The sequence below is a fragment of the Loxodonta africana genome, chromosome 7, assembly GCF_030014295.1.
Source record: "Loxodonta africana isolate mLoxAfr1 chromosome 7, mLoxAfr1.hap2, whole genome shotgun sequence".
Lineage (NCBI taxonomy): Eukaryota > Metazoa > Chordata > Mammalia > Proboscidea > Elephantidae > Loxodonta > Loxodonta africana.
Genome location: NC_087348.1, coordinates 6,266,363 through 6,288,522, shown reverse-complemented (window position 1 = coordinate 6,288,522; position 22,160 = coordinate 6,266,363). Strand labels below are relative to the sequence as shown.

At 52.0% G+C, this 22,160-nt stretch overlaps 1 protein-coding gene across 1 annotated transcript in view; it reads left to right on the top strand.

Moving 5' to 3' along the window:
• IGHMBP2 (immunoglobulin mu DNA binding protein 2) overlaps nt 1-21,875 on the top strand; it is a 40,707-nt gene extending 18,832 nt beyond the window's left edge. The window contains exons 6-15 of the mRNA XM_064287628.1: nt 1,093-1,293; nt 3,488-3,635; nt 11,075-11,249; nt 12,604-12,786; nt 13,170-13,288; nt 13,637-13,731; nt 15,027-15,150; nt 16,365-17,318; nt 17,586-17,758; nt 20,456-21,875. Of these exons, the coding sequence (XP_064143698.1) occupies nt 1,093-1,293; nt 3,488-3,635; nt 11,075-11,249; nt 12,604-12,786; nt 13,170-13,288; nt 13,637-13,731; nt 15,027-15,150; nt 16,365-17,318; nt 17,586-17,758; nt 20,456-20,653 (2,370 nt within the window). The 3' untranslated portion in view covers nt 20,654-21,875. The remainder of the gene's footprint in view (nt 1-1,092; nt 1,294-3,487; nt 3,636-11,074; nt 11,250-12,603; nt 12,787-13,169; nt 13,289-13,636; nt 13,732-15,026; nt 15,151-16,364; nt 17,319-17,585; nt 17,759-20,455) is intronic.
• Nucleotides 21,876-22,160: the final 285 nt, after the last annotated feature.

The following is a 22,160-nucleotide window of genomic DNA, read 5'->3' as shown; positions in this document are numbered from 1 at the left end:
GCTCACAAAATAAAGAATATCACCCATGAGGACTGTGTTTCTTAAAAAAATCATCTGTCTTTATGAGACCAAATGGTCAACAATTATTTAAAACAAAGATGACAGTGTCAGGGGGCCTGGAAACTAGATTAACGGAAGAGGAATAGCTAGAATGGCAATACAGAGAGTGTTCACCCATTGTAAAGAGCATAACCAATGTCACTGAACAATTTGTGGAGAAATTGTTGAATGGGAATCTAAACTGCTGTGTAAACCTTCACCAAAAACACAATAAAATGTTACTTAAAAAAAAAAATATGCATATGTGTCTTAGTCACCTAGTACTGCTATAACAGAAATACCACAAGTGGATGGCTTTAACAAAGAGAAATTTATTCTCTCACAGTCTAGTTGGTTACAAGTCCAAATTTAGGGCGTCAGCTCCAGGGGAAGACTTTCTCTCTGGAGGAAGGTCCTTGTCCTCAATCTGCCCTTGGTTGAGGAGCTTCTCAGGCGCAGGGACCCCGTGTCCAAAGGACGCGCTCTGCTCCTGGTGCTGCTTTCTTGGTAGTTTAAAGTCCCCAACTCTGTGCTTGCTTCTCTTTCCTTTTATCTCTTAAGTAATAAAAGGTGATGCAGACTACACTCTGGGAAACTCCTTTAACTTTGGAGCAGGGAGGTGAACTGAGCAAGGGTGGGGTTACAATCTCACCCTAATCCTCTTAACATAAAATTACAATCACAAAGTGGAGGACAACTACACAATACTGGGAATCAAGGCCTAACCAAGTTGATACACACATTTTTTGGGGAACATAATTCAATCCATGACAATGTGTATATAGATATTCATGTATGTATGACTAACTAAATCTGTTATTGTCGATTCTGACTCGTAGTGACCCTATAGGACAGAAGAGAACTGCCCCATAGGGTTTCCAAGGCTGTAATCTTTATTGAAGCAGACTGCCACATCTTTCTTCCACGGACCTTTCGGTTAGCAGCCAAGCACTTTAACCATTGCGCCACCAGGGCTCCTTGTATACGTGTAGGTGCATATATAAAGTTACAAATGAGCAGACCCTGGTTTGAACTTTGCGTTTCTTTTCCTAGGTCTTGTGCTGTGCTCCCTCGAACATCGCAGTGGACAACCTGGTGGAGCGCCTGGCCCACTGTGAGCAGAGGGTTCTGCGCCTGGGACACCCAGCCCGCCTGCTGGAGTCCATTCAGCAGCACTCCCTGGACGCGGTCTTGGCGCGGAGTGACAGCGCCCAGATCGTCGCAGACATCAGGAAGGAAATCGACCAGGTCTTTGTAGGTATCTCTTCGCCAGCGCCCAGTTGATTTCTAGTCTCTTTAAGGAGTGTGCTGTGTCTGTTTGAAGTCCTCTTTGTTTGCTCCTGCCTCCATCTGTTCATTTAGTAATTTCAACAACTGGGACTCTCATTTTTTTTTTTTTTTCGTGCTAATCATAAAATGTTATTATTTTTTTTATAATTTATTTTTGTTGTTGTTGAAAGTATACACAGCAAAACATACACCAATTGAATAGTGTCTACATGTACAATTCAGTGACATTGATTACATTCTTCTAGTTGTGCAACCATTCTCACCCTCCTTTTTTGAGATGTTCCTCCCCTATCAATGTAAACTTGCTGCCCCCTAAGGTTCCCGTCTAACCTTTCGAGTTGCTCTTGTCAGTTCGATTCTGTGTAGACAGATCTTAAAAGAGCACAGTGCTCACAGCAGACGTTCTTTACTAGTGAAGCGAAACTATCTGGTTTTAAGAAGACTTGAGCGGATATTTTTGGCTTAAGGTTTAAAAAGTATCTCCGGGCAATTGTTTCGGGGGTTCATCCAGCCTCCACAGCTCTAGATTGTCTGGATTCCATGAGAATGTGAAATTCTGGGAACTGCCCGTTTTGACAGAGAACTAAACTCAGGGTTCTGCAGGAACCTAGCTGCCCTTGCGGTAAGTTCGTCTGTGGATGAGGGATCATTGTAAAGAAGACATGTTTCTAAATGCCCACCCGTAACTGCACACATTGTCTAGGTAATTGCATGAAGAAAAACAAAGCCTGAAATAGACGTTCAAAGTATATGTATTCTTGGGGAGCTTTTTTTGTCTGTCTTTACGTCATCATTGTGATAGAGAGCACCTGTAACCTGGGAGCCAGGTAGTGGGGTTTCCATTTGCGATGCAGTTTTTCTCGAAGGCAAGCCCAGTCCTTTAAAGCTCTTGCCTTCTCTGGTTTACACGTTCCCCAGTTTCCCTAATTACTTGTCCTGTCCCGAGTCCCCATCAGCAGCCTCCCTGCCTCTCAGGAGCCCGCCTTGATGTCCCAGCCTTGGACAAGTAATGGCAGGGCAGGGTGCTGGGAGCCGGTGGCCTTCCCTGAGTCCTCAAGCAGAAAGGCTGCTCTGGTGCCACAGCAGGGACGGTTCACACGCTCTGGAGGTGGGGAACAGGACACACACGTCTCTCTCAGCTGAAGGCGGGTGGGAACATGCTGTCGGGTGACTGGCTGTGTCTCAGACTTGGGTCATTTCATTGTCTTGCTTCTGTTTAAATCCGGGCTTTTCAGAGTTTTCTCCTCTGCAAATTAGGCAGGAGAAAGTGTGTGCTGTCACATACGGTCAGTTGTGTCCTGTTACCCCTGCCAAACCTGTCTTCAGAGTAGCTGTCACAGATGAGGAGAGGGCTACATGTCTTTCTGAGGTGTTAAAGGAAGTGAGATGGGCGTTGTTGTTGTTGTTGTTGTTGTTAGGTGTCGTCGGGTTGGTTCTGACTCATAGCAACCCCGTGTACAACAGAATGAAATGCTGCCCGGTCCTGCTCCATCCTCACTGTTATTGCTGTGTTTGAGTCCATTGTTGCAGTCACTCTGTCAGTCCATCTCATCAAGGGTCTTCCTCACTTCTGCTCCAAGAGCATGTAAAGTGACTGTCTGTGCAGGGCTGGGCTGAGGTCCACTTTCTGGACTCTTAGGAGTCTAGTTAAATGTACCGTCTTCTTCGAGGACTTGGTCCCTTTTGACCTTCCCTAAAAGGCAAGTGAGGGCTCCCTGGGTGGTGCTAGTAGATTAGGACTTGACTACTAACCAAGCAAATGGTTAAGTACTTGACTACTAACCAAAAGGTTGGTGGTTCCAACCAACCAGAGGTGTCTCAGAAAAAAGGCTTGTCCTTCTATTTCCAAAAGGTCATAGCCTTAAAAACCCTATGAAGCACAGTTCTACTCGGCACGTGCGGGGTCGCCATGAGGCAGAATTGACAGCCTCAGATTTGGTTTGGGTTTTGGGTTATAAGGCAAGTGAAGATGTCAGGGGCTTTGTCACTTGTGTGATTCTGTTGCCCCTTCAAGAAAAGTTTTTGACATTTCAGTGCTTTTTAAGGAGCCTGCTGAGCTGGACCAACTGATTATAAAGAAAAGCCATCATAAACGAAAAAGAGCTAAGTAAGTGTGGAGTGTGTCAAAATTTCCTATTTTCTTTGCTTCTCTTTGTAGGTGAAAAACAAAAAGACCCAGGATAAGAGAGAGAAGGGTAATTTTCGAAATGAGCTGAAGCAGTTAAGGAAAGAACTGAAGGAGAGGGAAGAAGCAGCCATGCTCCAAAGCCTCACCTCGGCCCACGTGGTCCTCGCAACCAACACCGGTGAGCGGTTGTCTGCATCCGTCCTGTCGGGCCTCAGAGAGCCAGTTGGGAAGTGTACCCCCCCTTCAGTTTCTGGAAGAGTTTGGGTACCAATGGTATTATCTCTTCCTTAAACGTCGGGTATGATCTGCAGCTGCAGCCCTCTGTCCCCCGCGGCACTCCTCACAGGAGGGGTTTTAACTACATACTCCGTTTCCTTGTAGATGCAGGAATATTCAGGCTCTCTCTTCTTTTTTTAAAATGATATTTTATTGTGCATTTGGTCAAAGTTTACACAGCAAATTTGGTTCGCATTATACAATTTCCGTACATACTGTTCTAACTCATAGGAGTTGACTCACTGGCAGCTGAGTTTAGTTTTTTTATACATAGTGTTCAGCGCATTTGTTATTGTTTTCACAACACGTCCGCATTCTCTGTGTTTCCAATCTGGTCGTCAAGTTCTTTCTCCTTGAATGAGCTTGTATCCTTCAAAGAATTTGCCCGTTTTACCTTTGTTGTCAGTTTATGGGTGTAAAGTTTTTCATAATGGTTCCTCATTCCTTTACTTTGTAGACACTCTAATGGTGTTGCCTCTCCCGTTGCTGGTGTCAGTCATTTGTGCGTCCTTGTTGTTTTTCCTGATTGTTTTCGCTAGACGTGTATGGATTTTATAGATCTTCTCCAAGAAGCAGCTTCTGGTTTCATTGCTTTTCTTTGTTCATTTTCTGTTTTCAGTTTCATTGATTCTGCGTTGATCTTTATTAGTTCGTTTTTTTGCTTCCTTGGGTTTAACTTGCTTCTCTTTTTCTTAGCTTCTTAAGGTGGAAGCTGAGGTCATTGAGCTGAGACCTTTCTTTTCTGACACATTTGTGTTGTCACTGTCCCCTTGAGTCCTACTTTTGTGGCATCCCACGTTTTTTGATTTGTATTTTCATTCATTTCAAAATCCTTTCTAACTCCCATCTTGATTCTTTCTTTGAGCTGTGGTTATTTAGAACTGTGTTATTTACTTTCCAGACATTTGGGGATTTTTTAGATCTTTCTTGTTGATTTCTAATTTAATCTCACTGTAGTTAGAGGACATACATTATATGACTTGAGTCATTTCAAACTGAATTGAGACTTCATTAGGGACTAGAATGTGGAGTGTCTTGGTAAATGTCCGTGTCCACTGTTTGTTCATGTTTAAATCAGTGCTTCTCAGGATTTGCTTTTCTTTAAATTTTGTTGTTGTCAGGTGCCGTCCAGTTGCTTCTGACTCATAGCAACCCATATACAACAGACTGAAACGCTGCCTGGTCCTGCACCATCCTTACAATCATTGCTATGTTTGAGCCCATCGTTGCAGCCGCCGTGCCAGTCCATCTCATTGAAGGTCTTCCTGTTTTTCACTGACCCTCTACTTTACCAAGCATGATGTCCTTCTCAAGGAACCAGTCCCTTCTGATAACACGTCCAAAGTACCTAAGACGAAATCTCGCCATCCGTGTTTCTAAGGAGCATTCTGGCTGGACTTCTTCCAAGACAGATTTATTTGTTCTTCTAGCAGTCCATCATATATTCAATATACCTGCAAGCCATCAGTTCTTCAGCCTTCCTTATTCACTGTCCAGTTTTCACATGCGTATGAGGCGAGTGAAAATAACAGGCTTGAATCAGTGGCACCTTAGTCCTCAAAGTGACATCTTTGCTCTTCAGCACTTGAAAGAGGTCTTTTGCAGCAGATTTGCCCGTTGCGACACGTCATTTGATGTCTTGACTGCTGCTTCTGTGGGCGTCGACTTTGGATCCAAGTAAAATGAAATCCTTGACAACTTCAGTATTTTCTCTGTTTATGATAATGTTAGTTATTGGTCCAATTGTGAGGATTTTTGTTTATGTTGAGGTGTAATCCACACTGAAGGCTGTAATCTTTGATCTTCATCAGTGAGTGCTTCAAGTCTTCTTCACTTTCGGCATGCAAGGTTGTGTTATCTGCATCTCTCAAGTTGTTAATGAGTCTTCCTCCAATCCTGATGCCCCGTTCTTCATGTAGTCCAGCTTCTTGGATTATTTGTTCAGCATACAGATTGTATAAGTATGATGGAAGGATGTGACCCTGACACATACCTTTCCTGACTTTAAACCATGCAGTATTCTCTTATTCTGTTTGACCGACTGCCTGTGTACAGGCTCCTCGTGAGCATAATTAAGTGTTCTGGAATTCCCATTCTTTGCAATACTTCCCATAATTTGTTATGATCTACACAGTCGAATGGAGCCCTGATGGCACAGTGGTTAAGAGCTCAGCTACTAACCAAAACATGGGCAGTTTGAATTCACCAGCAGCTCCATGGAAACCCTATGGGGCAGCTCTACTCTGTCCTGTAGGGTCGCTAGGAGTCAGAATCGGCTTGACAGCAACGGATTTGGTTTACACAAATATCTTTGCGTCGTCAGTAAAACATAGGCAGATATCTTTCTGGTATTCTCTGCTTTCAACCAAGATCCATTGGACATCAGGAACGATATCCCTCGTTCCACATCCTCTTGTGAATCTGGCTTGAGTTTCTGGCAGTTCCCTGTCGATGTACTGCTGCAACCGCTTTTGAATGATCTTTAGCAGAATTTTACTTGTGTGTGATATTAATGATATTGTTCGATAATATCTGCATTCTGTTGGATCACCTTTCTTTGGAATGGGCACAACTATTGATCTCTTCCGCCAAGTAGCTATCTTCCGAATTTCTTGACATAGACAAACGAGCACTTCCAGTGCTGCACCCATTTGTTGAAATATCTCAGTTGGCATTCTGTCAATTCCTGGAGCCTTGTTTTTTGCCAATGTCTTCAGTGCAGCTTGGACTTTTTCCTTCAATACCATCGGTTCTTGATCATATACTACCTCCTGGAATGGTTGAACGTCGACCAGTTCTTTTTGGTACAGTGACTCAGTGTATTCCTTCCATCTTTTGATGTTTCCTGCGTCGTTCAGTATTTTGCCTGTGGATTCCTTCAATATGCAGCTCAAGGCTTGAACTTTTTTTCAGTTCTTTCAGCTCGAGAATTGCTGAGTGTGGTCTTCCCTTTTGGTGTTCTAACTGTAGGTCTTTGCATATTTCGTTATAATACTTTACTTTGTCTTCTCTAGCCGCCCTTTGAAATCCTCTGTTCAGCTCTTTTACTTCATCATTTCTTCCTTTTGGTTTAGCTACTCGACGTTCAAGAGCAAGTTTCAAAGTCTTTTCTGACATCCATTTTGATCTTTTCTTTCTTTCTTGTCTTTTTAAAGGCCTCTTGCTTTCTTCATGGATGATGTCCTTGATGTCTTTCCACAGCTCGTCTGGTCTTCGGTTACTGGTGTTCAGTGCATCACATCTGTTCTTGAGGTGGTCTCTGAATTCGGGTGGGGTATACTCAAGATTGGACTTTGGCTCTTGTGGACTTGTTCCAGTTTTCTTCAGCTTGAGCTTGAGCTCGCATATGAACAATTGGTGTCAGTTCCACAGTCGGCCCCTGGCCTTGTTCTGACTGATGATGTTGAGCTTCTCCATCGTCTCTTTCCACAGATGTAGTCGATTTGATTCCTTTGTTTTCCATCTGGCGAGGTCCAAATGTGTAGTAGTCGCTCATATTGTCAAAAAAAAAAAAAGGTATTAGCAATTAATAAGTGTTTTCAATGAATAGATCGTTAGTTTTCAAAATTCTACCATGTGATCCTCGGTGTTGTTGCTATCACCAAGGCAGTATTTTCCAAGTACTGATCCGACCTTGTTTCCAGCTTCTTGGGTTCCAATCGCCACTCATCAGCAATGCATCTTGATTGCATGTTTGATCAATTTCAGGCTGCAGAAGTTGGTAAGAATCTTCCATTTCTTCATCTTTGGCCTTAGTGGTAGGTGTATAAGTTTGAGTAATAGCTGTATTAACTGGTCTTCCTTGTAGGCGATAGGATATTATCCTGTCACTAACAGCATTGTACTTCAGGATAGATCTTTTTTTTAAGTTTTTTTTTTATTATGCTTTAAGTGAAAGTTTACAAATCAAGTCAGTCTCTCATACAAAAATTTATATACACCTTGCTGTGTACTCCTAGTTGCTCTCCCCCCACTGAGACAGCACACTCCTTCTCTCCACTCTGTATTCCCCATATCCATTCAGCCAACTCCTGTCCTCCATCGCCTTCTTACCTCCCCTCCAGACAGGAGCTGCCCACACAGTCTCATGTGTCTACTTGAGCCAAGAAGCTCACTCCTCACCAGTATCATTTTCTATTTTATAGTCCAGTCCAATCCCTGTCTGAAGAGTTGGCTTTGGGAATGGTTCTTGTCTTGGGCTAACAGAAGGTCTGGGGACCACGACCTCCGGGGCCCTTCCAGTCTCATTAAGTCTTGTCTTTTTACGAGAATTTGAGGTCTGTATCCCACTGCTCACCTGCTCCATCAGGGATTCTCTGTTGTGTTCCCTGTCAGGGCGGTCATCGGTTGTAGCCGGGCACCGTGTGGTGGTTCTTCTTGTCTCAGGGTGATGTAGTCTCTGATTTATGTGGCCCTTTCTGTCTCTTGGGCTCATAATTACCCATTGTCTTTGGAGTCTTTCATTCTCCTTTGCTTCAGGTGGCTTGAGACCTGTTGATACATCTTAGATGGCTGCTTGCTGGCGTTTAAGACCCCATATACTGCTCACCGAAGTGGGATGCAGAATGTTTTCTTAATAGACTTTATTATGCCAGATGACCTAGATGTCCCTTGAAACCATGGTCCCCAGACCCCTGTCCCTGCTACGCTGGCCTTCGAAGCATTCAGTTTATTCAGGAAACTTCTTAGCTTTTGGTTTAGTCCAGTTGTGCTGACCTCTCCTGTATTGTGGGTTGTCTTTCCTTCACCTAAAATAGTTCTTGTCTACTATCTAATTAGTGAATACTCCTCTCCCTCCCTCCCTCCCCACCCTCATAACCATCAAAGAATATTTTCTTCTGTGTTTAAACTGTTTCTTGAGTTCTTATAATAGTGGTTTCATAAAATATGTGTCCTTTTGCAACTGACTGATTTCACTCAGCATAATGCCTTCCAGATTCGTCCATGTTATGTTTCACAGATTCCTCACTGTTCTTCATTGATGCACAGTATTCCATTGTGTGAATATACCATAATTTATTTATCCATTCATCCGTTCATGGGCACTTTGGTTGCTCCCATCTTTTTGCTATTGTAAACAGTGCTGCAGTGAACACAGGTATGCATATATCTGTTCATGTAAAGGCTCTTATTTCTCTAGGATATATTCCAACGAGTGGGATTGCTGGATCGTATGGTAGTTCTGTTTCTAGCTTTTTAAGGAAACGTCAGATCGATTTCCAAAGTGCTTGTACCATTTAACATTCTCACCAACAGTGTATAAGTGTTCCAGTCTCTCTACAGCCTCTCCAACATTTATTATTTTGTTTTTTGGATTAATGCCAGCCTTGTTGGAGTGAGATGGTATCTCAGCGTAGTTTTGATTTGCATTTCTCTAATGGCTAATGATGGTGAGCATTTCCTCATGTATCTGTTAGCTACCTGAATGTCTTCTTTAGTGAAGTGCCTGTTTCTATCCTTAGCTCATTTTTTAATTGGGTTAGTTGTCTTTTTTTAAGGTTTTGCAGTATCGTGTAGATTTTAGAGATCAGATGCTGATCGGAGATGTCCTAGCTAAAAACTTTTTCCTAGTCTGTAGGTAATTTTTTTACTCCTTAGGTGAAGTCTTTGGATGAGCACAGGTGTTCGATTTTTGGGAGCTCCTGGTTATCTCGTTTCTCTTCTGGCATTTGTGCATTGTTAGTAATGTTTTGTACACTGTTTATACCATGTATTAGGGCTCCTAGCATCGTCCTTATTTTTTCTTCCATGATCTTTATCGGTTTAGATTTTATATTAAGGTCTGGTCCATTTTGAGTTAGTTTTTGTTCATGGTGGGAGGTATGGGTTTTGATTCGTTTTTTTGCAGATGGGTATCCAGTTATTCCAGCACCATTTGTTAAACAGACTGTCTTTTCCCCATTTAACAGACTTTGGGCCTTTGTCAAATATCAGCTACTCACATGTGGATGGATTTACATCTGGATTCTCAATTCTGTTCCGTTGGTCTATGTATCTGTTGTTGTACCAGTACCAGGCTGTTTTGACTACCTTGGTGGCATAATAGGTTTTAAAATCAGGTAGTGTGGGGCCTCCTACTTTGTTCTTCTTTTTCAGTAATGCTTTACTTATCCGGGGCCTCTTTCTTTAGGATAGATCTTGAAAGGTTCCTTTTAATGATGAATTTCTCTTCAATTTGTCCTTCCCAGAATGGTTGACCATACGATTGTCCATTTCAAATTGGCAAATACCAGTCCATTTCCACTCACTAATGCCTAGGCTATCAATCTTTAAGCATTCCACTTAATTTCTGACAACTTCGAATTTTAGATTCATACTTTGTACATTCCAGGTTCCGATTATTAATGGATGCTTGCAGCTGTCCCTTCTCATCTTGAGTGGTGCCACGTCAGCAAATGAAGGTCCCGAAAGCTTGATTCCATCTATGCCATTAAGGTCGACTCTGCTTTGAAGAGGCAGCTCTTACCAGTCTGTTTTGAGTGTTTTCCAACCTGAGGGGCTCATCTTCTGGCACTGTATCAGACAGTATTCCGTTGCTATTTGTAAGGTTTTCACTGGCCAGGTTTTTCAGAAGTAGACTGCCAGACCCTTCTTCCTAGTCTGTCTTAGTCTAGAAGCTCTGCTGGAGCCCGTCCACCATGGGTGACACTGCTAGTATTTGAAATACCAGTGCCATAGCCTCCAGCATCACAGCAACACACAAGCAACCATAGGAGGACAAACTGACAGACGAGTGGTGATCTATTTAAATTAAAAAATTTAAATTAGGCACAGTAAATTATCTACTATATTTTATATAAATATCTGTCAGGTCAAGATGTCTGATGGTGGTGTTCAGGCCTATGAATGTTTGCTGATTTTCTGTCCGCCTGCTCTATCACTTACTGAGAGGGGCTGTGGAAATCCGTGAATGTGAACACGCACCCTTCAGCGTCTCATTGTAGTTCTGTTGGTTTTTCTCATGTCTTTCGAAGCTCTCTTATTAGGAGCGTGAACGTTTGAGCTATGTTCTCTTGATTAATTGGCCAGTTTATCATTATGAAATGACCTTTATCCCTGGTAATTTTTTTCTTGAGCCTATTTTGTCCGTTATTAAAATAACCGCTCCAGCTTTCTTTCAGCTGGCGTTAGCACGGCATATCTTTTCCCATCCTTTGACCTATAACCTATTGTGTCTTCGCATGTACAGTGAATTTTCTGTAGATAGCACATAGTTGGGTGTTGCTTTTTTATCCGGTTTGACAGTCTCTGCCTTTTAATGGGGGCGTTTGGAACATTGACATTTAGTGGTGTTAGAAGCCACGGCCACCTGTAAAGACTTTGGGTTCCTATTTTGACCAGGTGCTTCTTCTGATGGCCCTTTAAAATTGCTGCCCGAGAGCTACTTTGACGTGGTCGTCATCGATGAGTGTGCCCAGGCCCTGGAAGCAAGCTGCTGGATTCCTTTGCTGAAGGCCAGGAAGTGCATCCTGGCTGGGGATCACAAACAGCTGCCTCCCACCGTCATCTCGCACAAGTAGGGCCCCTCTGCCTGAAGCGCCTTTCTCTGCCCCTCCCCTCCATGCTCTGCACAGCCTTCATGGTCCGGGGTCACCCTGGGCTCACCAGGAGGCTGAGGCTGTGCCTTCTTCACTCATTTCCTGAAGCCCCTCCTGCCCACTGCAGTGCCTTGATTCCTTGAGACGGCTCATCTTCACTTAGACTCTGCTCTCTGAGGGCGGGGTTGTACCACAGTCAGCAGAACCTGCACAGTGACTCTCACGTTACCAGCGTTCAGTCAGGAATCGTTGATTTAAGTTAAATCTCTCCCGAAGAGTCCAGCGGGTCCCTGGCTGGTGTAAACAGTTAAGCACTTGACTGCCAGCCAGAAGGTGGGTGGTTCAAACCCACTCCAAGGCATCTGAGAAGACAGGCCTGGAGATCTGCTTCCGAAAGGTCACAGCCTTGAAAACCCTGTGGAGCAGTCTACTCCATCTGCGTGGGGTCGCCACGAGTCAGTCGACTCAACAGCAACGGGTGAATGAGCCCAACAGGCTTGATGTAGGCTTCTGTAGGCTCGTCTGTCGTAGTAAACGTGGCGAGCTGAGGCCTGCCCACCGTGGAGGTGCAGTATTCCTGAGCATCGTGACCCAGCTCAGACTCTGTCCTGGGTGGAGGCTGTGCCGCTTTGCGGACTGGGCCCTCTCACCTCGTTTCCCACCACTGGGCCGCATCGACCCCCTCTGCCTGGGCCACTCCTTCCCCAGGTAGTGGGTGGGTTGCGTCCTCCCTCATTTGGTTCTCTGCTCAGGTGTAACCCAGCGTAGTCTCCCATCACAGCCCTGCCTGAGCAGCATCCCCGTCAGCATCAAGCCCCTGCTATAGCTCGTTTATTTATTCTTAGCACCCGTCACAGCCAGGCAATGCAGCTTATTTATCTCTTCACTTGCTTGTCTTCCCACCTAGCACATCAGTTACATGCAGCCTGGGAACAGGGCCTGGCAGGGGGGTTCTTCTTGAGCAAGTGCCAGCTCCAGAGTCCATGCCCAGAAAGACAGTCCCGCCTCGTTTTCTCCTTGTCTTCTTAATTCTGTTGCTCTTTTAAGCAGTTCTCTACCTCACTGTATGTGTCTAGAAGTCACAACTGAACCTGAGGGCCAGGAAGAGTGATGTGCAAGAGTGACTGGCGGGGTGGAGGGGTGTCTAGGCCAGGTATCTCCTAGAAAGAGTCATGGAAGACTACTCCCATCACTCAGGCCCTCTCCCCGATCCTCCCTGGTTGCAGGGCCATGCTGGCAGGTCTTCCCCATTCCTCTCCTCTTCCCGTCTGGCTCCGGGGCCCTGCCGTGGCCCCCTGCTCAGGCTCTCTCCCCGTTCCTCCCTGGGTGCAGGGCCGGGCTGGCGGGGCTGTCGCTCAGCCTGATGGAGCGCCTGGCGGAGCAGCACGGTGAGCGTGCAGTGCGCCTGCTGACGGTGCAGTACCGCATGCATGACGCCATCTCGCAGTGGGCCTCCGAGGCCCTGTACGGCGGGCAGCTCACCGCACACCCCTCTGTGGCCCAGCACCTCCTGAGGTGAGTGATGTGCTCGGCCCGCCCCAGCCTCCCGCCCCGTCCTGCACGGACTGACCCGTGTCTGTGACCTGTTTATAAGCAACAAGCTGAAGTAAAACATGTTCCCTAAAGATTTCAGCATCAGAGGTTCACTGTGAGACTCATTGTCTCAGCGGGAGAGGCCCTGCAGTTGGGGGGGCTAGTCTGGGTGCTTCTCCATCCCTGGTGTTCTCTGATAGCACCGAGCTTTCGGGGCGGTGTCTCCGGGTCCCTCCGAGGTGTCCCCCCGAGGTGTCCCTCCGAGGAGACTCGGTGCCACAGGAGGTGAAGGGTGTGTGGGCTTGTCCTGGGGACTTCAGCCCGTTATATCGCCGTGAACTCACTCGCTGGGACCCCTCTGCCAGGGACCTCCCAGGAGTGGCCCCCACGGAGGAGACGGCCGTGCCCCTGCTGCTCATCGACACTGCCGGCTGCGGGCTCTTTGAACTGGACGAGGAGGAGGAGCAGTCGAGAGGGAACCCAGGTGGGCGCCCTTGGGAAGGGCCAGCCCTGAGCTCTTCTCTAGCACCAAAACCAAGTCGAACCTGTTGCCATTGAGTCTGTTTTGACTCATAGCAACCCTATAGGACAGAGTAGAACTTCCCCAGTGGGTTACCAAGGAGCTTCTGGTGGATTTGAACTGTTGACCTTTTGGTTAGCAGCTGAGCTTTTAAGCACTGTGCCACCAGGATTTCCCGGAAGCTCCCTTAGACAAGGGGTAAAGTCAGCTCATCTCCATAGCAGGACATTGCCCCCAACAAGTGCGGACTGGTGATGGGTGTCAGCTGAAAGCATCTCTTTGCTGGAAAGCCTGTTGTTTGTTGTCCTCCAGGTGAGGTCCGCCTTGTCAGCCTGCACGTCCAAGCTCTGGTGGATGCCGGCGTCCCGGCCCGTGACATCGCTGTCATCACGCCGTACAACCTCCAGGTGCGGAGAGCCCTTTGTCCTTCGTCTCTGTCAGTTGGGACTCAACCTGCAGTAGCTAAAGGGAAGGCTTTGTGGGCCCTCATGACCTCAGGGTCCAGGGAGATCAGCACAGCTGCAGCCAGGGCTCAAGTGGTGCCAGCCAGGCCCATCGGGTCTGTCCGTCTGTCTGTCTCCCCTGCAGCTCCCTCTCTCTCAGCCTGGTTCCCGTGTGTTGGTTTCATTTCCAGCAGCTTTCCCAGGGGCCTGGCAACCATAGGTACCCCCTTAGTGGTGGGCCTGCCATGTTGGCAGCGTTTCCCCAGGTGCCTCAGCCCTGACCCTCACAGCCTGGTATGCCCCTGCCTCTGAGCCGATTGCTGTGGCCAGGTGGGATCGGCTCGGCCGTACCCCCACCCTGAGCTGATAGATCGCTGTGGCCGGGGTGGGGTCGGTTCAGCCGTGGCCCGCCTCTGAGCTGATACATCGCTGTGGCCAGCCGGGGTCGACTTGGCTCAGCTCCAGCGGAACCCCACAGTCACTGGGGGGAGCAGGAGGCCTCCCAAAGAAAAGTCAGGTGTGAGCTAGAGAACCGGAGCAGCAGTGGCTCAGTGGTAGAACTCTCACCTTCCATGTGGAGACCCGGGTTCAGTTCCCGGCCAGCGTACCTCATGTGCACCAACCGCCCATCTGCCAGCAGGGCTTACGTGGTGCTGTGATGCTGAGCAAGTTTCAGCGGAGCGTCCTAAGTGGACTGGAAAGGAAGGCCTGGAGATCTGAAAGCTAGCCAGTGAAAACCCTGTGCACCACAGTGGGCCAGTCCCGTTGTGCACGGGGTTACCATGAGTCGGGGGCCGACTCAGTGGGAGCAGACAGGAACGACCACCTGGAGAAGCAGGGGAGGCCGTGGACAAGCAGAGCAACAGGTGTTGCTCCCTGCCGCCTCCTCTCGCCTCTCTCCTGGTTCCCCTCCCAGCACCCGTGAGCTCAGGAAGGAAGCCCGCCCAGTTTGGTAGAACAGACACGCCCCCTTCCCGTCGGGCCTGTGGGAACCGCTGGCCCCTTCCTGCTGCATCACATGGAGGGTGTGCTCAGCCCTGCAACATCTGGAGTCAGAAGGAACAGCCAGGTTCCCGTGATGGGGTCATGTTGTACCCGTTCACGTGTCATCTGTCTGTGTTAACCTGGGGCCTCTGAGCAGGGTAGTCACTGCAGCCGTGTTTCCAGGGTGGCTCCCACAGGGTTCCCCTGGCCGTGGCGGTTGAAGCAGGGGGCAGGGTGTGTGGCAAAGCCATGTCCTGCCTTGCTTGGTGTTTCAGGTGGACCTGCTCCGGCAGAGCCTTGCCCACAGGTACCCCGAGCTGGAAATGAAGTCGGTCGACGGCTTCCAGGGGCGAGAGAAGGAGGCTGTGATACTGTCCTTCGTCAGGTCCAACAGGAAAGGTTCGTGGCCTCCCCAGAGTCCCACCAGGACAGTGCAGAAATGCGTTTACTTGTTCAGAGGGCGAGGAGTGTCTGAGTGGAGCACATGGGTAAGCACTCAACTACTAGGCAAAATGTTGGTGGTTTGAACCCACCCAGAGGCACCTTGGAAGACAGACCTGGCAATCTGCTTCCGAAAGGTCACAGCCTTGAAAGCCCTATTGAGCAGTTCTACTCTGGCACACAGGGGGTCGCCATGAGTTGGAATCAGCTTGATGGCAACTTGCAACAACAATTCGCAATGCAGAGTGGCTTCCTGTGGGTGCCAGGCCGGCTGCTGGGACCTTGGTGGTGGAGCACAGGGTCTGTCCTTGACAAGCTTGCATCAGGCAGACATGATCCATGTGGAATCAAGTGAGGCAGTGAGGCGGGATGCATGTCCTGGTGGAAGCCCGCCCAGAGAATCCGCCTGCTGGGGCAGGGCGGGACCTGCGTCCCGGGAAGACAGCGTCTGAGTGGTGCGTCATAGTGGAAGCGGCACAAGCCCGGTGCGCCAGATCGGGGCAGAGTGCAGAGGTGGAGAGGCAGAATGTGCACCGGGGAGGAGGTCGGTGTGGTGGAATGAGACGGGAGGTGGGCTGGTAACTTGGGGCTGGCCGGGAAGGGCCACAATGCCAACAAGAGCGGTGGGACTGCCTAGCCCAGAGAGCTGCTCCCCTTCTAGGGGTGGTTTCTGTGCCGCTGCGGTTCAGTACGAAAACTGCCCACGTGACGTTTAGCTCACGGGCCTTGTGGAGAGCTTTCAGTAGAAGGGAGGCAGGGTGATGGGCAGGAAAGGGAACTAAGTTCTGGAGCACCCTGCGCTTTTTCTCACGCGTCAGCTGCAGCCACACCCCCAGGCTGTCTCCTGAGTCTGGGCTTGGGGGGAGGATTCACATTTAGGTGGGAGTTAGGAACAGCATGGTGGCTACCAAGACCCAAATCAGATAGCATGGAGCTGTTCTCAACTGGCAGCGGTGAGCTGGTAGAATGTGTGAGGGTACGGTGTCATCACAGCTGTCCTGTAGGCTGTGCGGTGGCCAAGGCGGGAGAGCGGGTGGTGGCAGAGGCCAGGTGTGGGCCAGCGGTGAGAGTGTGATGCCCTTCAGGACTGTTGTTGGCCAGGGCTTGCAGAGCCTGACCACCACTGCTTGGTCTGGGACCTGCTCTTCAGCTCACCTGTGGCTCCGTTGCAGGTGAAGTTGGCTTTCTTGCTGAGGACCGGCGCATCAACGTGGCTGTCACCCGCGCGCGCCGCCACGTGGCAATTGTCTGTGACTCGCGCACCGTCACCAACCACGCGTTTCTGAAGACCTTGGTGGGCTACTTCACGGAGCACGGGGAAGTGCGCACGGCTTTTGAGTACCTCGATGACATCGTGCCCGAGAACTACTCCCATGAGAGCGCCCAGGGCCCGGCAGGCGTGAAGGCCCAGGGCTCGGCCCCGGAGATGAAGAGGCCTCCGTGCAGTGGGCAGCAGACGGGAGGCCAGGCCGCCAGAGCTGCCAGACTGGACCAGAAGAAGCTGGATGCTAAGCCTTCGGGCTCTGAAGCCCCTTCTCAGCCCAGCCTAAATGGGGGTGGTCTGGAGCCAGTGGAGGGAAGAGACAACGAGGACCACTTCAGGGCTATGATCACGGCGTTTGTGGCGAGCGAGGAGACAAGGCTGGAGTTTCCTGCTTCCTTGAATGCCCATGACAGGATGCGGGTCCATCAGATCGCTGAGGAGATGGGGCTGAGGCACAGCAGCTCTGGGGAGGGCAGGGGGCGGCGTGTGACTGTGAGCAAGAGTACCGGCCCCGCCTTGCTGCCCTCCAGCCCCCCGCAGGCCAAGCGCTCCCCTAGCCCTCTGCAGGCTGAGCCTCCCCCCACCCCCACTCAGGCTGAGCGTCCCTCTAGCCCCCTGCCGGCTGAGCATCCCCCCCTTCCTGTACGTGCCAAGCATCCCCCCAGCCCCACACAGGCCGAGCACCCCCGCAGTGAGCTGAGCAGTAGCGGCGGCCGCGGCGGGGACCCGCTGGACCTGAAGGCACTGCACCTGGAACGGCTGCAGAGGGAGGCGGGCCGGTGGGAGCAGCTGGCCACGAAGGGGCAGGCGGGCGTGGGGACGCGGAGGCTGTCAGAGAAGAAAAAGAGGAAAGAAGGAAAAGGTAAGTTGGCCCGCTAACGAGGCCTCAGTGTGCGTGCCCCTGACCACAGGGTTTGCCACGTTTGCAACCCACCTGCCGTCCTCAAAAAGAACGAAGGCGCCACCTCCTCTGTTTGCCGTCTCACCCCTTACTTTTTACCGTGTGGCGGGGCTGCCTCAGGCCGGGGTCAGCGTGGCAGGCCGAGTGTCGCCTGCTGCGCCTGGCGGCGGGGCCTTCATCGGGTGCTCGTCTCCGTGGGCCTGGGGACTGACTCTGTTCTTCCCGTAGGGCACACCGCCAGAGCCTTACCCGTGGAGGAGGACTTCGACGCCCTGGTTTCTGCTGCCATTAGGGCTGACAACACCTGTGGCTTTGCCAAGTGCTCGGCCAGTGTCGTGACCCTGGGCCAGCTCTGTCCGCACTGCAGCCGCCGGTACTGCCTCAGCCACCACCTGCCCGAGGTACCAGCCAGCTGCCGGGGGCTGTCGGCTTGGGGGGGGATGGGCTGTCCTCGAGGCGGTGGGAGAGGCCGCTCCTCAGACATGTCTTCTGAGGCCTGGGGAGACAGCAGTCCTGCTGGGCTCAAGTCACTTCCTGGGGTGGCGTTCCCCCCAGATCCAGGCTGGTGGCCGTTTGTCCACGGTGCTTTGCCCAGCCCTGCCCGCCCCTGAACCTAGAAAGGGCCCTCCCTGGTGAGAGGCTTCCTCTCTGTCCGTTCCCCTGGCCCTCCACACAACGCCCGTTGGTGGAGTGTCTGGTGTGAGAAAGATCTGTGTCCAGAGCTTAAACCGGGTCAGGTGTGAGGTATGGACAGTGGCTCCCAGAGCTGGGTGAGCGCCTGCTGGCCAGTGGTCCCTGCTAGGAGGCCAGGGCAGGGGGCCAAGCCTCCAAGCTGTTCTTCCTGTAGGAGCTGCACCCCCACCTCTAGACTGTGAGATCTGGACCTCACACCATGCACCTTGGTGCCCCACAGGAGAGGCTCCTTTTGGCCATCCTGTGTGCTGCTTATAGGGTGGAGAAGCAGCCGTCTGGTTGCCAAAGAGCGCTGTGGGAGAGGGAGCAGCCGTCTGGTTGCCGAGGAGCATTGTGGGGGGGAGGAGCAGCCGTCTGGTTGCCGAGGAGCACTGTGGGGGGGAGGAGTAGCCGTCTGGTTGCCGAGGAGCATTGTGGGAGAGGGAGCAACCGCCTGGTTGCCGAGGAGCACTGTGGGGGGGGAGGAGCAGCCGTCTGGTTGCCGAGGAGCATTGTGGGGGGGAGGAGCAGCCGTCTGGTTGCCGAGGAGCACTGCGGGGGGGAGGAGCAGCCGTCTGGTTGCCGAGGAGCATTGCGGGGGGGAGGAGCAGCCGTCTGGTTGCCGAGGAGCACTGTGGGGGGAGGAGCAGCCGTCTGGTTGCCGAGGAGCACTGTGGGGGGAGGAGCAGCCGTCTGATTGCCGAGGAGCACTGTGGGGGGAGGAGCAGCCGTCTGATTGCCGAGGAGCACTGTGGGGGGAGGAGCAGCCGTCTGATTGCCGAGGAGCACTGCGGGGGGAGGAGCAGCCGTCTGGTTGCCGAGGAGCACTGTGGGGGGAGGAGCAGCCGTCTGGTTGCCGAGGAGCACTGCGGGGAGGAGGAGCAGCCGTCTGGTTGCCGAGGAGCATTGCGGGGGGGGAGGAGCAGCCGTCTGGTTGCCGAGGAGCACTGCGGGGGGGAGGAGCAGCCGTCTGGTTGCCGAGGAGCACTGCGGGGGGAGGAGCAGCTGTCTGGTTGCTGAGCAGCACTGTGGGAGAGGGAGCAGCTGTCTGGTTGCCGAGGAGCACTGCGGGGAGGAGGAGCAGCTGTCTGGTTGCTGAGGAGCACTGTGGGGGGGGAGTGGCTTTCAGGCGGGCAGGAGCAGGAGAGGCTGTACAGAGGCATGTGGTGTTTGGTGTCAGGGATTCCACCCTCGGAGCCTCCCTTCCTCCCCGCCCCCATCAAGTGGGGCTGCGGAGTCTGATCTCCGTCACCCAGGTGCTGTGCAGGGCAGCTGGGATAGTGGACATGGAGCCCTGGACCACACGGGAAAGATGACACAGCCCGCCTGTGTTTGTGGAACAGCCTGGTGGGTAGGCAGGGCCCCGTGGCTGCAGGGTGGGGTGGTAGCCCCAGGGGACAGAGGTGGCAGGTGGGCACAGGCTTCACTGAGGATGGGAGGGAGATGATGGGGACATGGGTGGGCACCAGTGTGGGGGGCTCCAGGTGTGGGGCACACTGTGCCAAGCTGGGCAGGCAGGTCCTGTCAGGTGTGAACGGGGGCCCCACCAGCAGCTTCCAGGGCAGCACCCCTCCGTGTGGTGGGGACAGACACAGGTGTGAACTGGGGCCCAGCCAGGAGTTCTGAAGGCAGCACCCCTCGTGTGGTGGGGACAGCACGCAGGTGTGAACTAGGGCCCCGCCAGTGCTCCGAAGGCAGCACCCCTCGTGTGGTGGGGACGGCATGCAGGTGTGAACTGGGGCCCCGCAAGCAGGCAGGCTCCAGTGGACGAGACAGGAGGTCAGTTTGGCCCCGGGCTGTTCTAGGAGTACAGATGGGCCCACAGAGCACCGGATGTGCGTTTTCTTCTGTTTTTCTCTTTTCCCTTCCTTTTAAAGAGGGAAGAGTCATGTTAGCGTTTAATTGAAGCACATTGGGAAACAGAGGCTACTTGCCCCACGTGGACATTCACCAGCACACGTTTGAGCACCTGCTGCGTGCCCAGCCCTTGTGTGACATCAGGCGAATAGCCCTGGCCCTGGAGAGGGTGGCTGATGTGGGGTGTGTGTGAGATTACAAGGTGCAGAGGCAGCACTACTGGCCGCTGGGCACTTGTGGACTTCCCGCTCAGGGTGGCAGCATGGTGCCTGGGAAGGCACGGGAGTGGGCTTGACCAGATCTGCATGGGGGGTGGTGGGAGACCATGCAGAGTGCAGAAGACGGGCGTAGGGACCTGTGTCTGCAGCAGTCACGTCTGGGAAGGACCCTTGGTGCTGCTGTTCCCATTCTGCACACTGGGGAGACCGAACTGGGGTGGAGGGTGATGGGTTGCTGCAGGGAGAGTCACACTGGGCCCCCCAGGTCTGAGCTCTGTGACGGGCAGAGCGGAAAGGTCTTGTCCCCCCACCCGCGCACCATTCCTGACGTGCTGACCGTTGTGTTCTCAGGTCCATGGCTGTGGAGAGCGGGCACGTGCCCATGCCCGGCAGAGGATCAGCCGAGAGGGTGTGCTCTACGCAGGCAGCGGGACCAAGGACAGGACCCTGGACCCCGCCAGGAGGGCACAGCTGCAGAGGCGGCTGGACACCAAGCTGGATGCCCTGACTAGCCAGAGGAAGAGCAAAAGGAAAGACAAGGAGAAGTGACAGACGGGCTCCATGCGGCCCCCAGGGTGTCTGTCTGCAGTGTGGGTAGGGGTGAGGGGCTGCCCCCAATAGGTTACACTGTACAGCCTCATCTCTGCTCACTGGGCCTTGAGGGGGAGGTGTCCTGTGGGGGGACTGCTGGGCTTTTGGACCCCAGTAGTAAGCTCTACTGACATGACAAAAGGGGGAAAATACCTTCAGAGGAAAATAGAGCCATTGACCCTTGACCGTCTCTGCTCGATGTGGGGCAGACCGGGAAGTGTGTGCCCCCGACACCAATTCTTGCCCTGGTACCCAGTGCCTTCTCCACCACCAGTCAAAAGAGAAACCCCAGCCTCTGGATCCTCAAAGCTCTCCCAGGGGCGCCTGGAAGGTTCCACCACCTTGGAGATCTGCCTTGGCCTGAAGCCTGTGAGAGTGACACCCACTGTCACAGCCCACTAGGGTCAGGCACCTAAAGGTAACAAGGAGCCCAGGCTTGTTAGCGGGCATGCAGGTGTGTCATGAGAACGTTTCAGCACTTCTCCTTCACAGTCCAAGGCCATCTTGCATCAGTCTGTCTGTCTTCCTGGTGCTGCTGGGACTCCTTCCTGGATGTCCTACAGTGCTGCAGACAGCCTGCCCCCCCCGCCTGCTCAGAGTCTGGAGGGTCTTGGGTGCCTCAGCAACGTTCTCCCTGGTCCCCAAGGGTCCCTGGCTCTGTGCCTGCACATGCCCACCCTCTGCTCGGGACGCGGCATGGGGAAGCCTGGATGTGGCTGCCCTAGGTAAGCGGCCCGGGAAAGCCTCCAGAGTCCGCGCTGGTGACACCTGCAAACCCAGAGGCGGGCAGAGATGTCCTCCTTGCTCTCTGCCAGCTTTTGCTGAAGAAAAACTCAGGGGAGGCATTATCTTAGTCTCAGGTTGTTATTTGTTTCAAAGGGATATAAATTATTTAAAATAAAAACATATGCATCATCCACGGTATACTTGTTAACGTGTCTGAAAGGAACCTTCTTCCTTTTGCCCAAGGTGTCACTTTATTGAATGGCTGACGAGCGAAGGTTTGCTCCACATTCTCAGGGCGTCAGACAGCCTCCGTGATGCTCCGAGCAGGGGCAGGGGCTGCCGGCCTGCCGGCTGGGGAGTTCTTGTTAACAGATGACTGGGAGAAGGAAGAAAGCATCGCTGTTTTGCTTCTGGCTTTCCTACCAACCAGAATGAAGGTTTCAAATTGGACTTTTAGAATCAGAAAACTGGAGCGCCAGCCGAGCCCAGGGGAAGAGCGGGGCTGAGGGTGTTAGAGGGGCCACCTGCTGCAGAGGTGCCACTGGTCCCAGGAGGCCGCGGGGAAGGCCCAGCGCTGGGGCGGGGGGCACCTTCTGCTGAGTGACTGGCCCCTGCTTGCCCCTGACTGCCTCCCTCCCCTCCTCGCTGTCACGCCTGGGTCTGTCTCGGCTCCTGTGGACTATCCCCTCTGAGGTCCCCCACCTCCGACTCCTCACTGCAGCCTTGTGCCCACTGATGC